This window comes from Centroberyx affinis, unplaced genomic scaffold, assembly GCF_046629955.1.
Source record: "Centroberyx affinis isolate AG114_WGS23_722 - 3 ecotype Tasmania unplaced genomic scaffold, CSIRO-AGI_Caff_v1 ptg000024l_1, whole genome shotgun sequence".
NCBI lineage: Eukaryota > Metazoa > Chordata > Actinopteri > Beryciformes > Berycidae > Centroberyx > Centroberyx affinis.
Genome location: NW_027278738.1, coordinates 456,374 through 473,322, shown reverse-complemented (window position 1 = coordinate 473,322; position 16,949 = coordinate 456,374). Strand labels below are relative to the sequence as shown.

At 43.5% G+C, this 16,949-nt stretch overlaps 2 protein-coding genes across 2 annotated transcripts in view; one reads left to right on the top strand and one right to left on the bottom strand.

Moving 5' to 3' along the window:
* Positions 1-13,153, bottom strand: part of LOC139638091 (neural cell adhesion molecule L1.1-like) — a 28,725-nt gene extending 15,572 nt beyond the window's left edge. The window contains exons 1-7 of the mRNA XM_071512160.1: positions 13,009-13,153; positions 10,146-10,160; positions 8,823-8,925; positions 7,128-7,294; positions 5,105-5,227; positions 4,170-4,340; positions 3,762-3,876 (exon numbers count right to left, since the gene is read on the bottom strand). Of these exons, the coding sequence (XP_071368261.1) occupies positions 3,762-3,876; positions 4,170-4,340; positions 5,105-5,227; positions 7,128-7,294; positions 8,823-8,925; positions 10,146-10,160; positions 13,009-13,153 (839 nt within the window). The remainder of the gene's footprint in view (positions 1-3,761; positions 3,877-4,169; positions 4,341-5,104; positions 5,228-7,127; positions 7,295-8,822; positions 8,926-10,145; positions 10,161-13,008) is intronic.
* Positions 1,133-2,161, top strand: LOC139640833 (uncharacterized). The gene has a single exon (XM_071515013.1). It carries the CDS (start codon positions 1,133-1,135, stop codon positions 2,159-2,161), a length of 1,029 nt encoding a protein of 342 aa, XP_071371114.1.
* Positions 13,154-16,949: the final 3,796 nt, after the last annotated feature.

Here is a 16,949-nt window from a genome sequence, read left to right as displayed (position 1 = left end):
GGGAAGGAGGGTAATTAGAGCGAACAAAAAATAGCAATGGAACAAAAGAGAGATAAGTCGATTTAATAAAAAAGACTAGTATATTAGGCCAGTGTGTGCAAAACCTAAGCAGTGTGTGTGTGTGTGTGTGTGTGTGTGTAGGTGCATGTGTATCTATGTAAGTTCCATGACCAACAATACTAGAGAACCATTCCATGACCAACAATACTAGAGAACCACCAGTACCTTCAAGGTCTATCTAGCGTCAGCCCAAGACCTTCAAGATCTGACCAAATCTGTGAGATCTGTAAGTCTTCTCCAAGAATTTACATAAATACACAGACTTACAATGGAGACACAGGCGTTAGACACATGTAGCAAAGGTGCAACATTGGCATAAAGTCTTTCATTAAAGTGTAGTGTACATGTAGCATTCACTTACTGTAGACTTGTAAATGTAAATAATGCCTGTGCCACACCTATGCCACACTAGTTTTATTTTGTACATGTTCATGTGTTTAGCTGTTAATACTAGAAACATCTGACATTTGCACCATAGACTGTAAAAAATAATGGAAATAGTGACTGACTTTCGACTGGCCTGTTTGAAGAAGTGGGATTTCTTGGTACCAAAATGTTTCATTTTTGGAGCCAGAGTTTGTGTGGTAGAGTAAATGGGTGGAGCGACTGGAGGCAGCCTGCAGGATAAGTCATATGATCATGAAGCACGCCCCAAAATATACTGGAGCTGCTGTCATTGCCTAGAATGGGATTATGCAGACACTCTGCATTATATGCTTTGAAATTCATGCAAATATATTCCTAATGGTACAATTAGAATTAGAACTAGAATAATTAGACTTATTAAAAAAATCACCATAAGAGGATGCTGACACATTTATGCGTTCATGCAAATAGAAAGTCCAACTCCTAAAAAGTGTCGTCATTATTATTATCCCACTTTTCACCTAAAAACTCTGATTACGAGGGAAGAGAACTTCAACCAAAAGCCACATGCACTTTTCCCACAAGATTGGTGTTCAGGGACACCAAAAAAGAGTGGCATATGCGCCGTTCTCATACAGTGGCTCCCGGAGTCATGTATATAAAGAAATGGACTGAGCCTCGTAGACAAGTGAATGAAGAGATCAGAATGAAGAGTGTAGTAGTTCTGCCGGTGCTGTTCTGTCTTTGTGGGACATGGGCTCAGGGAGAGAGTGGAGCAGCTCGAGAGAATGACTTCTTCCAACCGGGGAACAACAGCGAAGGGAGAGAAAGCCGTGTGAAAGAGGTGAAGACTGAAACCGATGCCACAGAGATGACCCACAAACAGACAGACCACCAGACAACAGCCACAACCCCTGACATCTGGGCAGAGCTGAAGGAGCTGAGAGACATGGTGGTGGAGCAGAGGGTGGAGCTGAGGAACATGGGGGAGAAGGTGGACGAACAGAGAACAGAGCTGAGGTTCACCCAGAGTAAGCTGGAGGAACTGGGGAGAGAAAACGCAGCCCTGGTGTCCAGGATGACAGCCAGTGAGAATGAACTGAGCGCCACAAAGACTGACCTGCAGCAGCACAAGAGCAAAGTAGAGGAGCTGGAAAGGGAGAACGCAGCACTGCTGTCAGCCATGGGAGACAGAGTGGCAGCCAGTGAGAAAACACTAGACGGTCTGAAGAGAGAAAATTCAGCGCAAACTGCACAACTGTCATCCATGGAGGCCAGAATGAGCGCCAGTGAAAGCCAGCTGGAGGAGCTGCAGAGAGAGCGCGCACACAAGGTGGCCTTCTCTGTTGGTTTGACAGACTCGGGGCTAGTTGGACCCTTCAATACTGAAACCACTCTGATCTACAGAAAAGTTTTCTCCAACCTCAGCCAAGCTTACAATCCTACAACAGGTATCTTCACAGCTCCAGTGAGAGGACTGTACTACTTCAGTTTCGCTGCTTTTGATTTCCATTATACTGGAACACTTGGTTTAACCCTGTACCATAATGACAAGAGAGCAATGCACAGCGGGATTTATAACCATGATGGAAGTAATGAGTATGTCTCTAATGCGCTGATCCTTCAGCTGGAGGAGAGTGATGTGGTGTACATGCGTCTTCCTCGAGGGTATCAACTCACTGATGATACTAACAACCCCAACATATTCACTGGCTTCCTGCTCTTCCCTGTGTGAGAGAAATGCTGTGACAACCTCAGATGGAGGTTCATAAAATAAAGGTTTCTCACATACATTAACATGTGCTTCCCCCCCCCTTGTGCTTACCTTGTAAACATGCATAGTTCCAGGGAATCAAACCCTCAACTCTGACACTGTTAGTGTCATGCTATACAGGACCGCACGCTTCTCTGTGCTATTCTTTAAAGCCCCCTAAGGATTTTTCACCATTTAGATTTTGGGTATATTCACATAGAGACTGACCATAATAACTTTCTTGACATACTGTAACTCCAAATACAGGCACAGTCACACACATATATACAAATACAGTATATAAGCCATCTTCACACACGCTGATTCATACGTGTCACATGATTGTGGTGACAAAGCTTATGAAGGATGCACTTTGTACAGTGAGACACACACACACTTTCCCTCCTTCTCTCTCTCACACAAACACACACACACACACACACGCACACATATACACAGACAAGCTTTTATGACTCAGTGAGGTTGGCTGGGGCCACCTGTCCTTATCTTTAGCTATACAGTTTGAAAACCCTTTGGTTTTTTGGGTTTTATTTTTAATTGGTAGTTTTAATTTTAGTTATTGATAATAAATGCAATGAACAAAACAGAGGGAATTAACCTTGAATGACAAGTGTACACCATTTATCATACCTTTATAAAAAATTCTGTGAGGTTAAATCATAGACTTTAAAAAAAGGTTAAATGTGTGTTTGAGTGCCAAAATAAAGTCTGTCACCCAACAATTTTCTTTTGCATATTGCATTGAATGATTTATTGTGAACTCACAAAGAAAATGTTAAACTCTACCTTGTGGCTATAAAGCCTGCAACCAGTGTTTACGTGTATATGATTCTGCACCCATAACCCATTCCTCAATATTTTATCATCATGACACTTAAACTGTTGGACAGATTAAGTGTCATGATTCTAACAGAGGGAATACACAGAAAGTCACTGCTGTCGCTGAAAAGCCTCATAACTCCAACTTCAGTGATTTTTAAACTTAATTCCTTGTTTTAAAAATAACTAGTTCAAAAACAAAGTAGGAAATGTAGCACGATGACACAACCCCCTCTCTCAGTTCCTAATTGTTGCATGCAGGTGGATGGCTATCATCTACAGGAAATAGACTATCCGTGTATCAGAGCACTGATAGTCTATTTCCTGTAGATGATAACCATACGGGCCAGTGACTTAGATACAACATCAGGTTACGCCTCGCAGGTTTAATGGCTGCATGAACACACGCTGTATTACACATCAGTAAAGCAGAATTGCATTATTGACGATGATAAAGCATGATGTCTGAGTCATAACCATAAGGGCTGAGATATACAGGCATTTTATGGCAATGTACATAGGCCAATTTGCCAACAGTATTTTGTCATGTTACTTTTGTTCCCTCTATATCTCAGTGTGTCACCCGCTTTCATCCAGTTTGTAAATCCTGATCCTAATCCCTGTTGAAGACAATATTGCCAGTTACCATGAGTACTATGTACACACACAGGCTCATGTGCTTGTTAACACACACAGACACACACACACACACACACACACACACACACACACAGATCCTTACAGGCCTTTGGGGATACACTCGAGGGTCAGGCTGTGGCCCTTGAGGGTCAGCACAGAGGTATGGGGACCAGGGTGATGGAAAAAGTGGGGTTTTCTATGGCGGGCTACATCATTACCTGGAGAGAGAGACAGAGAGAGAGAGAGAGAGAGAGAGAGAGAGAGAGAGAACAGGGAAGATCAGGCAAGAAGAAGAAAACAAATATATATATATATATATATAAACTAAAATACATAAATTGTCAAATAATGTCCACATATAATATTAACTGTATGTGTGTGTTTGTGTGTGCCTGTGTGTGTTTGTAGATGAGCATGTATGCACTGGCTCCATATGTCTGTGTGCGAGGCATATATACTGTATATGCGTGTGTGTGTGTGTGTGTGTGTGTGTGTGTGTGTGTGTACTCACTGGGTGTGACCTTGAGGGAGATGGCGTCCTTGAGCAGAATAGTCCTGGCGTCTGAATACTGGGCGTGACAGATGTAGTCACTCCTGCTATCGTTCTTGAGAACGTTGGCAAAGTACATGTTCCCATCCAGACCCATTATCACTCTCTCACTCTGCCTGATGTGTATCATCTCTGAGACAGAGGGATGGAGGGAGAACAAGGACAGAAAAAAAAGAAAAGGTAGGAGGTAGGTAGATGAGGAAGCAGAGGATGTGAGGATATGTGGAGGAGGTAGGGAAAGTGTCGGAAAAAAGGAAAAGGATGGGACAAGTATAGGAGGGAAGAGAAACAGGGAGGTGGGATACAAAGAGAAAATGAATAACGTCTTCATTGATTTAACATTTGGTATGCATTTCTGGTATGAAGAAACCTTGTAATTTCTTAAACATGCAGCAGTCAAACAGTCAAACAGTATTTTTCTTTAAGTGACTCTAAGTTGCAGGGAAACCCTGTTGAGTGCACTGCAGTATTGACTTGCAAGAGCGAATTAAACAAAACTGACAGGCAACTTAAAAGGCACTATTTCATCAGGATGAGACAGCTGAACAGAGAGAGAGAGAGAGGGGGGGGGGGGAGGATAAAGGAGGAATAAAAAATGGGGAAAGCATCAGCTCTCAGTGCTGCATTCATTAGTTTGAGTGGAAATGGTCTGCAATGCAGCGTAGTGATGCAAAACAGTCTGACGGGGCTCTCAGCTGGAATGATGGACACAAACAAATCCTCACACACAGACAAAGACACTCAGATTCAATGATTTATGGAGAACGATGTGCAGACAGAAAGACAGACTGGAAGACCAACAGAAAGATGGGCAGAGTAAGTGTCTGTCTGCCTGGCTGTCCAACTGAGAGACTGAACAGAAGACACACAGAAATACAAACTAGAGACAGACTCACTCTTGTCCATCCAGTGGAAGACAGTGGGGATCGAGCTTTTAGGAGGGTCGCAGGGCAGAATCATGCTGTCTCCCTCTTCAGCTTCCTTATGTATTTTTTCCTGCCTTGGAGGGTGCGGTCGAGCTGAAACACACACACACACAAACAAAGAAACAAGTGACTCAACTGAATACATTATATAGTATAAGATTACTGCAGTATATCTATGTACTGTAGTAAACCAGGTGAGTTTTCTCTACTATATCTCCCTCTCAGCCTTCCTACTGTTTCAATAAAGGCAGAAAAGTGCTAAGGGAAGAAAACAAAAACAACAACAGTGCCAATTATTAACACTTTCTGTGTTTAACTTACAGCATTCTGAGTAATAGTCTTGCTCAGGAAGGCAGTAGATGATACAGCATGATGCTGCAGTGAAAGAGTGCTGCCTTCTCAAGAGCTTGCTCTGCATTTTTCTATATCCTTTCTGTTTATATGGAGCGGTGAAGGGTTTCATTTACTGCATACAATATTTATTGCCATTGCTTCACAGTTGCTGTAACACTATTGAAAGGAGGGAGTGATGTTATTGGGAGATGGTGGAACTCTTTGGTCTGGTACTGGAGAGGAAGGGAAAAGAGTAATCTTTTGTCAGACAGTTCAACAATTATTGATAATCACCAGGGGAATGAAAGGAGAGTTTTGGCATCAGTGGCACAAAACTCAGTTCATTCTAAATTATCATGAGATTCTGCATTAAGTGTACTTTTCCATGCATCTTCGGCTCCAATTATTTAAATGCGACACTTTCACATAAAAAAATGTCTGTTTTGCTCCTCTCTATCGCCGATTGAAAAAATAGTGATTTTTCCCCTTAGTCAGTTCCTGAATACATTTAAATTTTGTTCTAATTTTGTTTTCCCAGGAAAAATCCTCTCACACACAGGAAGTGATGTGCTTTACATTTCTAGCAGCAATAGTGGTTTGTTTAGGATAAATAGAAGAACTAGGTAGTTGAGCAGTGATCGCCACCATGTCTGAACAGACAAGGAAAAGAGCGCCACCTACAGAAACTCAAACTGCATCAACAGAAAATCCAAGGAGAGAGACATCACAGTACTGGACACACTGTTTGATTGACAGGTGATCTCCGGAAAGAGCAGTGCAGAAACACCACAGCAATGGCCACTTAGCACCGAAGATAGAGACAAAATAAAAAAAACGAAACAGGATCTCGAGGATTACCACTTAGTCACCATTGGCACTTCTTCCTTTCAATAACTTGCAAACAAAGCAATGTACTGTCTACAGTCTATATGAAACCTTTGAACTGGTGTCACTTTGACAGTGTCTGTTCTAACTAGTCTGTGTTTATAGCCAGTCAGTTCATTGCAGGCTAAGTGGAGTCAGGTAAATCACTGACTTCCCAGCAACGCTCTACGCTTGGCAACCCCAGGCACCCGGAGGACTGACTGACATCACAGCTCTGTCTCCAGGCAATGGTTACCACGGTAACAAGAGATGAGAGAGCAGGACAGGTGGCCCCAGCCAACCTCACTGAGTCATAAAAGCCTGTCTGTGTGTGTGTGTGTGTGCGCGTGTGTGTTTGTGTGAGAGAGAGAAGGAGGGAAAGTGTGTGTGTGTCTCACTGTACAAAGTGCATCCTTCATAAGCTTTGTCACCACAATCATGTGACACGTATGAATCAGCGTGTGTGAAGATGGCTTGGTATATACTGTATTTGTATATATGTGTGTGACTGTGACTGTATGTGTATGAATGATGAATGTATGGAGGCCTATACTGTAAGTGCGCATGTATGCGCATGTACGTGTGTGTATGTGTGTGTGTGTCTGTGTGTAGGTGTGTCTGCAGCGTGTGTGTGCATGTGTATGACTGAGTGTGTTTGAATGTGACTGTCTAAGTGTCTATGTGCATATATTTGTATGGGTATGCATGTGACTGTGAGTGTGCGTCTGTGTGTAAATGCTACTGTATGTGTGAGTGTGTGTATCTATGACTGTGTGTGTGTGTGTGTGTGACTCACGCTCGGTGATGAGCTTTATGGTGTGTGTCATGGCGGTCCCCAGCGTGTTGGAGGCGTAGCAGCGGTAGGAGCCTTGGTAATAGCTGAGAGGCTCCTCCCCCTCAGCTCGCAAAGAGCCGGACACACGCTCCGGACCGAACGGCTCTCCATCCTTCACCCAGCGGAAACTACAGAGAGAGAGAGAGAAAGAGAGAGAGAGAGAGCGAGAGAGCGAGAGAGCGATTATTTTTATTCAGTTGTATTCAGATGTTTTGGCAATGAGTGAGTGGGGAGTGGGAGATGGGGAGAAAAGAGAGAGAGAGAGAGAGCAAGAGAGAGAGATCCCATCACGATGTGTCAACACCAATCCAAGGACAAATGGTCATTAAAGAATAAGGCCGGTGTTTTTTAATGCATCGCTTACCGTCAACAAATCCTATGAAAATAACAAAATCAACAATGCGTTTGCTCTACTCCCGTTACTTTCTGACTTCCCACATACCGTTTTTAGCCGTCAACCCGGAAGTCACTGGCTCCAATTGTAAGCTAAAAACCTTGAAATACAGCTCACAAAGACATAGTTTCAATTTTAAAAATCGCTAACTGTTACCACGAAAAGTCAGGCTGTTGTAGTTGTTATCGAATCAAATTAAAATGGGAACAAATTCTTCATTATGCCGGGGACTATTTTTGGTGCTACGGAACTACTTTCCTGAGATCGCAAAGTGTTTACAGCCGGCTTATTAAGTTGAGGAAAAAGTCGGTCAGCCCGGTGCATCGTGATGATGAAATATGTTGCCCAGAGCAACGGCATGGCTCTTTGACGTGTTTTTAACCGTTTTTATTAATACGATGGAGTTCTAAGGCTGCTGGGACATGGCTGCATTGGGTACCGGATACATGGACGAGACTTGTTGGCAAAACAAAATCATTGCTGATTTTGTTATTTTCATAGGATTTGTTGACAGTAAGCAATGCATTAAAAAACACCAGCCTTATCCTTTAAGAGCCAAAGCAAAGTGCATTGACCTCCACTTTAAAAGATGCTACATAGGGAAAATGAAATTAAAATTCAGAATAAACTAAAGTGCTATTAAACATTAATCAGAGAAATTATTGGCTGAATACCTTAGCATTCATGAAAATAAAGTAATAAAATAAATAAAATCTATGATTATTAAGATTACATTGTGTATATTCCAACATTATCAGAACACATATGAGTATATATGGATTGCTGTTGTGCAGTATCCACTGTTATCATATTTTGATTAGATTTCTTAATGATGAGGGGGGGGGGGGGGGGGGGCGGGGTCAAGGGAAGTGAGGGAGAAAGAGAGGGAGGGTGAGAGAGAGAGCAAGGAAAAAGAGAGAAATGGAGCGGGACAGAATTGATTTTGTTATTGTGGTGATTTTATTAGAAGAACATTTATCGCCATGCCAACAGAAAGACCAGAGGAAGGAAGTGGCCGAACTGCCAGACGCACACACATCTTGTTTGTCCATTGTGTTTATCCACTCTCTCTATCACATACTGCACGCGCACGCACACGCACACGCACACGCACACGCACACGCACACGCACACGCACACGCACACACACACACACACACACACACACACACACACACACACACACACACACACACACACACACACACACACACACACACCTTGCTGTGGAAACGACACAGAAGTCTAGCCAGTGTACGTACATGGGTGTCGGGTTGCCGGTGGCCTTGCAGGTCAGACTGATTTCTTCTCGAGAAAAGGCAGTGTATGATGTCGGCATCTCTGTCAGCACTGGAGGCTGTGACACTGAACACACACACACACACACACCAAACTGTAACAAAACAGCCTACACAGGCTATGGGAAACAGTAGGCTACTAAATTAACAACAATTACTGTCTGATGAACAAATGTGAACAAAGTAGAGGTAGCCAGTCTCCCATCATGTATCTATCTATACTACTAATAAAATGAAACTTTGTATGTAGTTTAACTCACTAGGCATATATTAAAGCACTCTTGTCAATAACTGGGAGTAAGGACAGCAATACAACAGTTTATTTTAAAGAGTGGGACCTTGTTATTTGTATGGCCAGGTCTAGACGTGTGTTTGATTCTATCTCTTGGGGCTGTTGCACATCAAATGTTTAATTTCAAAATCGTATTTAATGATTATAGTCAAACCTGCATAGCAAATTAATCACATATAATGGACCATTTCCACATCCTGCTCTAAGTGCCTGGCTGAGGGAAATGAGTGAATGACAACAAGTGAGCTTGTTGAAAGTGTGATAAATGATTGGGGAATTACAGCTGCTCTCCGGTCTGTGGTACACACACTTCACTGCTACATGCATTACATCCAGCCAGACCTAGGTCAAATAGCAGTGCAAATACTCCTTTCGCTGTTGTCATGTAGAAACCTCCCAGTCTTGTTGATTTTCATTTCTTCTACTTCAGTTGAAGGGTTACATGCTCCTCTATGGGTTAAGGAAATTCTACAAAACTTTTAAACCCCCGTTGGAAAAAGTCTAAATGACAATTTGTTTTAACTTGCATGGTGTGCCAGATGGGTGGGGTTTAACACATCAGCAAAAGCCAGATGTTGTCAGGTAAGGTGTCAGGGACAGAGACGTAAATTGAATTTCAAATGCTGTGACCAATCTCACCCATCTGGCACAAGCAGACTAAAGCAAACAGTGAAAAGTGTTGGTGAACGCTGTTTGCCCTTCTTGTCTTCACTCTGTGTGTGTGTGTGTGTGTGTGTGTGTGTGTTTGTGTGTGTGTGTGTGTGTGTGCGTGTGCTGTGGCATGATTGCTGGAGGGATGGAGGGGCGGAGGATGGAGGGCGGTCACAGATACAGCAGTAACAATAAGACAGACTGGACTGAAGGCGTCCATCATAGATAACATGTTTGTAGGGAACACAGTGTCACTGACGTAAGCGGTCAAGAGGGATCACACACACACACACACACACACACACACACGCCTCTTGGTAATTGCTGCAAGGAAAGTCACTTACTGTTATGCACTTTATCTGTTTGTCCACGAGAGAGCAAGGAAAGGAGAGCAGAAAGGAAACACTTAAGACAAGGGCAGACGTTTAAATATGCTGTAAACTCACACACACACACACACACACACACAATATTTTTAACCTGCCGATGCCGACGTCGGAGGAGAAACACAGATTTCACTTGCTGTTTTTCAGAGGAGGAGCACATTCGTTTGTTTATTTGATTAGAAAACATGTTGACATTATAAAGACTAAGACGTCTGGAGGATTCGCCTTCCTCTCCATTTCTGACTCAGACAAACTGGCGTCCCAGATCAATTTACATCTCTGTCTCTCTCCTTCTTTCCACTCGTCCCTTGCTTTCTCCCCCCCCCCCTCCCTCTTTCTCCATCTCTCTCCATCTCTCTCCTCATCTCCTCTGCCTTTCTCTATCCTTCCCTCTCTTCCTGCATCCACCTCTATCTCTTTCTTCTCAACACCTGCTTTCCATCCCTCTCATCCCTCTCTTTACCTCCTTTACTCTCTCCCTACTCTCTCTCTCTCTCTCTCTCTGTGCCACACCCAGAAGAGAAGGTCGTTCACTGAAGGTCAAGCTGAATCTGATCCCTCCTCCTTCCCTCTCTCCTGCCCTCCTCTCCTCCCCTCTTCCTCTCCTCTGGGACCATCATGACTCAGCCTGCTGACCTTTGAACTTAACCTCTGGGGCAGGAGGCCAGTTCTAACCTGATTGTGTAGATATGTGAAAGTGTATTTATGTGTGTGTAGTGGCTTAGATAACATTAGCCAAAAAGCCGGTCATCCAGCTACAGTGTTATTGGTTTTTTTGCCCCGTTGTTGTCCAGCTAGTTCACTGGCCTTGCTAGCTAGTTGGATAGCTAATAGCAAAAGAAAGCTCAATGTAATATAACATTATTCAACAGTGGAGATGGGTGTTTTCGATTTTGTTTTCATCATAGATCATTAACTTCCCATATTTGTATCACACAGCAATTTAAAAAAAATCTGGTTTGGGCTCTGTCTTCTCATCCTTTTAGCATTTCATGGGAAACATGCAATGTAACTCTGTCTGTTTTTAAAGTAATTCAGTAAATAAGCTACTTTTTACTTTTAGTTAAGTTGATGTTTCTCCAGTAATTTTACTTCAACTTAAAGGAATAGTTCACCCAAAATTGAAAATTCATTATCTACTCACCTCCATGCTGGTAGAAAATCGGGTAAAGGTTCTTAGTCCATAAAACAGGCCCCTGCAGTTGCCGACCTGCCTTTAGACCATGCTTCAGACTAAATAACCACTAAATGGCTCCATGCAGCTCTCCCAAGATAATCCAAGTGAAGCCAGATCCCAAATTGACTTGGCCATCTAGCCTTCAAAATAAAAGCGTGAGATTGGAAAATAGGTAAAAATACTGTTCTTACTTTGTATTTAATGGTCAAATTCAATAAGTGAGCACCCATAGTAATGTTGATCATCATCATCATCAATCATTGATGTCCACTTTAGTCTCATTCTGTAGCCTATGTATTCTGCACAGTGTAATACGTGCAGTGTCTGTGTTAAAAATGGCACAATTTATGTCATTTTTCATTATTATTATGACATCAAACATTAAAATGGGTGCTGACTTATTGAATTTGACCATTAAATACAAAGTAATTATTTTCAAGTCAATTTGGGATTTGCTGGCTTCAACAGACTTGGATTATCGTGGGAGAGCTGCATGGAGCCATTTTGTGGTTATTTAAGTCTGAAGCATGGTCTGAAGACAGGTTTCCGGCAACTGCAGTTGTTTTGGAGAAAGCTGCATTGTACTTCTTCCAGGGATCTCCGGGACTGTTTTATGGACTAAGAAACTTTACCCCATTTTCTACTGGCATGGGGGTGAGTAATGACTGATTTTTCATTTTTGGGTGAACTATTCCTTTAAGAACATTTCAACAAAATAACAGCAAAGTAACCTACCCACACCTCATGTCATATGGGAATAATTGGGGGAAAGACAACTCACAGCAACAAAGTGTTCATGTATTTCTAATTCATTTCAAGTTGTCAAATCTCCACGATTGTAGTTTCCTGACTAAAGATTTCTTTGCACTTTGGTTGCTGCTGATCTGTTTTTCACACTAAATACTCATGCACTTGAGTGAGTGATACACTTGAGTTCATGTTTTACAGCAAACTAAACATTGCAATGTTAACCAGACACAAGAAAATCCAGCCACAAAGTTACTTTGGTGACGAAAATTGTTCACTTTGTGCATTTTAGTTGAAATGAATTTGATTCCCTACGCTTGACTGCAGGTATTTCCTTGTCCATGATACACAAATTCAGGAAGTCGTAGAAATCGGAGTTCGCAGAAAATTTTTGTGAGATTTTAATCTGAAACTTGAGCTGAGCAATATTTTCCAGTAGAAGTTAGGACCTGAAAGCTGAGATGAAAGGTATTTTCAAGCAGGAAGCCGGTATCTTCCATCTTCCCCATAGAGTATCAATATAGAATTAGTGGGTTAAATATAGGGTTTATAATTTATAGGGTTTATAAGGGTTAATTTTAGGGTTTATAGGGTTAAATTTAGGGTTAGGGGTCGAGTAAGAACTATAAATCAATGAAATGTCCACACATTTATGGTGCTATCCATACATGTATGAAGATGTATATGTGTGTGTGTGTGTGTGTGTGTGTGTGTGTGTGTATTTACTGATGTGTGCATGAGCATCTCTGTGTTAGGCAAAGAGTAAAAGCATCATAGAAAGAGTTTGAGGCCTTTTTCTAAGTCTTTATCCCGACAAAGGTTTCATCTCCGATCAAAGTGTGAATGTATCCACATGTACAGTGTTTACATGAAGGTGTTTACAGTGGAGGTACTCACAGTTTTCTGGGATATGGATGGCTCCCTGAGCGAATGGAGGAGTGGAGGAGAGGAAGGAGAGGGGGAGGAGGAAGAGGAGGAGGAGGAGGAGGGCAGGGGAGCACGGCCCCCTATAGCCCGTCCACCGACGCTGTGACACACACATCTCTCAATGTCCCATCAAAAGCAACGCGAGACACCCACACACTCATCAACACACACAAACACACACACACACACACCCTCAGGCAGAGAGACACACACACACACACACACACCGGGGACCTCTCAGAGCCTCTGGAGAGTGAGGAAAAACAGACGGTGTGAGCGAGTGTGTGTCTGGTTTAACTCAGTCAGTGTGTGTTTTATCGCAGGTCCAAACGGAGCCTCCAATTCAGGCTGCACTCGCCCTCTCAGGTCCGCAAATCCCTTCTCCGGCTGCTCGCTCCCACTGTGGAGAAGAGACAGAAAGAGAGAAGGAAAGAAGGGGGGGGGGGGGGGGGGATAAAACCAGGATAAAAGAAACCCGGGTGAGGATGAGAGAGAGAGAGAGCAAAGAGGAGGGACAGAGATTGACCCCGAGAACAAAGGAGAGATGAGGGAGGAGGGGAGGGGGGGTAAAGGGGGGGGGGTAAAGGAAGGGCAGGAAGAAGAAAAGAAAGCAAAGAGATCATTAATTTAACCAAACATCAATCATTGCAGAACAAGACAAATATTAATCTACTCCAGGAAAGAGATTACAGTGAATAATATTGGAATTATAAATGAAAAATTCACCACTAACTCCAGGGTGTGCGTGTGTGTGTGTGTGTGTGTGTGTGTGTGTGTGTGTGTGCGCGCAGTGTTGGAAATTCATTTTAAAACGTAAATGCAGTTTGGAAGGACAATCCAAAGATCATTCTGATATAATTGACAGCCACAGTGGACTCCGATGTGTGTGTGTGTGTGTGTGTGTTCGCCCGCGCATGTGTGTGTATGTGTGTGCGTGTACGCGTGTGTGTGTGTGACAGATTTAGGGATTAGGTCATCCCGATAAAGACAGAAGATCAGATCAAAGCAGCAGGAAGCATCTTCTCTACTAATGACATTACAAAGAGAGACCATGTGTGTGTGTGTGTGTGTGTGTGTGTGTGTGTGTGTGTGTCTGACACATCGCCTATCGACTGCATTTCCATTCATTTAAACATCTTCTCTTTTGTCCTTGCCTGCTGACTGAACACTGACCCCATGACAGCATGAGTGTCGGGGTGAAACCCGACAGAGATGGATCAGCCCCGCCGCCTTTGTTCCTGCAGCATATCGCCGCCACACCAGACCCAAACCTCCCGACTCCCAGTTTCATGTTTCGACTTGAAGTGAGGGATTACACGCTCCTCTGTGGGTTGATCCGTGGGCTCGTAAAAACCCTTTTAAAACCCATTGTGCGCTTTCAAAAACTCACGGTCAGGCTAAAAATAAGTGTAACTGGCACTTCAAAACCCCTTGAAACTAGGTCCTGGCTCCATCTATGGGAACATTTTCATGAAACAAAACAAGTGAATCCAAGGTGACTCCCTCTTCTGAAAATATTTTAAAAAGGCTTAGTTTGTTTGGTTAATACATCTTGCAAGGTTAAAAACACATTTGGGCGCATTTATAATCTAAGCAAAAATGCATGAAAGTAGCCCGTTTTTCCATATTTCTACATTCTCTAAGCCAAAGCAGCGTTCCCTTTCCTTTACTCTTTTTGGATTTTCATGCAACATTTTCAGTCAATTAGTGTGCTGTAACAAATGTGCTGAAACAACTATACAAATGCATATGAAAATTAGAGATGCAAAATGCCTGCCAGACGTGACAGTACAGTATGTTCGAAGCGGTCGGACCATGCTGACACCATGCTGATGACCTGAAGTCCTTGAAACGAGAACAGACAACAAGGGCAGAGGAGGTTACTGGAGTTGTCATAACTTATCAATCTCTGAGTGTAACCGTCCTAACTCTTCTGCCAAGCCCCCTCTGAGGGCCTTCTCTTAAAACACACACACACACACACACACACACACTGTGTGGGGGGTGAGGAGTGACAGCTGGCTAATGTAGACCCCCTCCTACATCTAATAATTACGCAACCTGTCCCCAGCGCATATGTCTATTTTTCTTTCTCCCTCTCTCTCTATTTCTCTCTCTCGCGTACACACACACACACACAGGCACAGGGCACACCGACAGGAAACACACACAACCCCCATTTCAGTCTCTATTGTTGTCAGATCCCCACCCATCTAGTCTGCTGTTGTTGTCAATTATGACCCCTGACTCACACACACATCTGCACACATCTCACACACACGTCATGCTCACTTACACACGTGCATGCGTGTGCACACACAGACACACACAAACACTCACACACACACACAGACACACACCTGCCCCTGGCCCTGGGTGCTGCTGTTACCTGCCAGGCTTATTTACAAAATAAATGAGCCAAACAGAACAGCGGGACATAGGGTGTATGTGTGTGTGTGTGTGTGTGTGTATGGAGGGGGGGTCTTAACGGGGGAAAGATAACGACCTGCGATGGGGGTTCCCCCAGATGTAATGATGGCAGAGAGACACTGTAACAGACATAAAGAGAATAGATGCTGTGTGAGAAACATTGGTTAGGAGTTTTTTCCCTGCTGACCAGAGAAGCAGGCTGAGGCGTTAGCTCATATTTGCCTTCGGCTTTGTTTCACGCTCCTTCTCCATTCATTGCTCAGACAGTGTGACAGTATTTGCTCTGATTCTGGATTGTGGTTGTAAAGAAAGAGGAGGGTATTCATCTGGACTTCCTGTAATTTAAATATTCATGGGCCTCCTACTGCGCCGCTGAGTTAAGAAGAGGGGGGAGGGCCTGTACTCATTAATGAATAAAGTCTTAATTTGATGCTGCATTGTGGCGGAACTGCTCTTCTTTAGGAGTGTGTGACCGTGTGTTTTTATTTAGTTTGGCAGCTTAAAGATACTTGACCTGCGCTCATTGAAAATTCTTGTTTGTAATCCGTTGTGTACGATGAAATTCAACGCGCAGTGTGAGCAGCGGTGTCGAGCGCTCTGTCGTCTCCGTTCTGGGAATTTGACGCATTATGGCTCGCTTAAATTAAATCAGACAGGGAGCCATAAAAGTCCATTTAGGATTTGGAGATGAGCGATAGGTGAGATGAGTTTTTAAATCCTATTAACACTGCATGCTGGAGCATTGTGTCAGCAGTCGCCAATATATAACATTCATATTTTTAATTATTTACACTGACTGTACAGCTTAAAGCACGTTCGCTGTTGGAACAAACTCAAAACAAACATGTATCTTTTGTTTTTTTTACCAGATATAACCATGCATTTCTACACAGTAAATACAGAAAGTGGCGTGGTGCTGGCTTAAGCTCCGCAGGCAGCCATGTTTCCGTTCTGTACCGGTTAACATTGAACATACTGTACCAATTTCCTATTCTTCGTCGCCCCACCGCCTCTTTCAGGCTCCCCGGCCGTCCCATCGAACCTGAGGGGCTTTAGAGGGCGGGCAGGTGGGACGGTCCGCCGGGAGGCCTGAGGGGAGAGGGGGGGGCGGGGGCAGGTGGGATGGTCTATTGGGAGGCCTGAGGCGGGGGGTGGGGGTGGGGGGGTGGAGGTGGAGGGATGGTGCCTGACAGAGCGAGAAATTAGTTCATTGATAGATTCCGATCTGGAGGAAAGAATGGGAAGTGTGGATGGAGAGATTAAGGGAAGGCAAGGCAGAAGGAGGGGAAGGGAGACGGAGGAGGATACTTCCCCCCCAGTGCACACGTAAGCCCACGCAAACACACACACACACACACTAAAAGGAAGAAAGAAAAAGCTATTCCCAGTCTGTCCCTCCCAGTTGGCCATGTGACCTAAATTCACCTAAATTCATTATTCATGACATACCTCACATTGACTACATTTACTACTCTGTACAC

Bases quoted from the DNA above. Each gene is read 5' to 3' on its own strand.
- LOC139640833 (XM_071515013.1), top strand. From the start codon at position 1,133: ATGAAGAGTGTAGTAGTTCTGCCGGTGCTGTTCTGTCTTTGTGGGACA.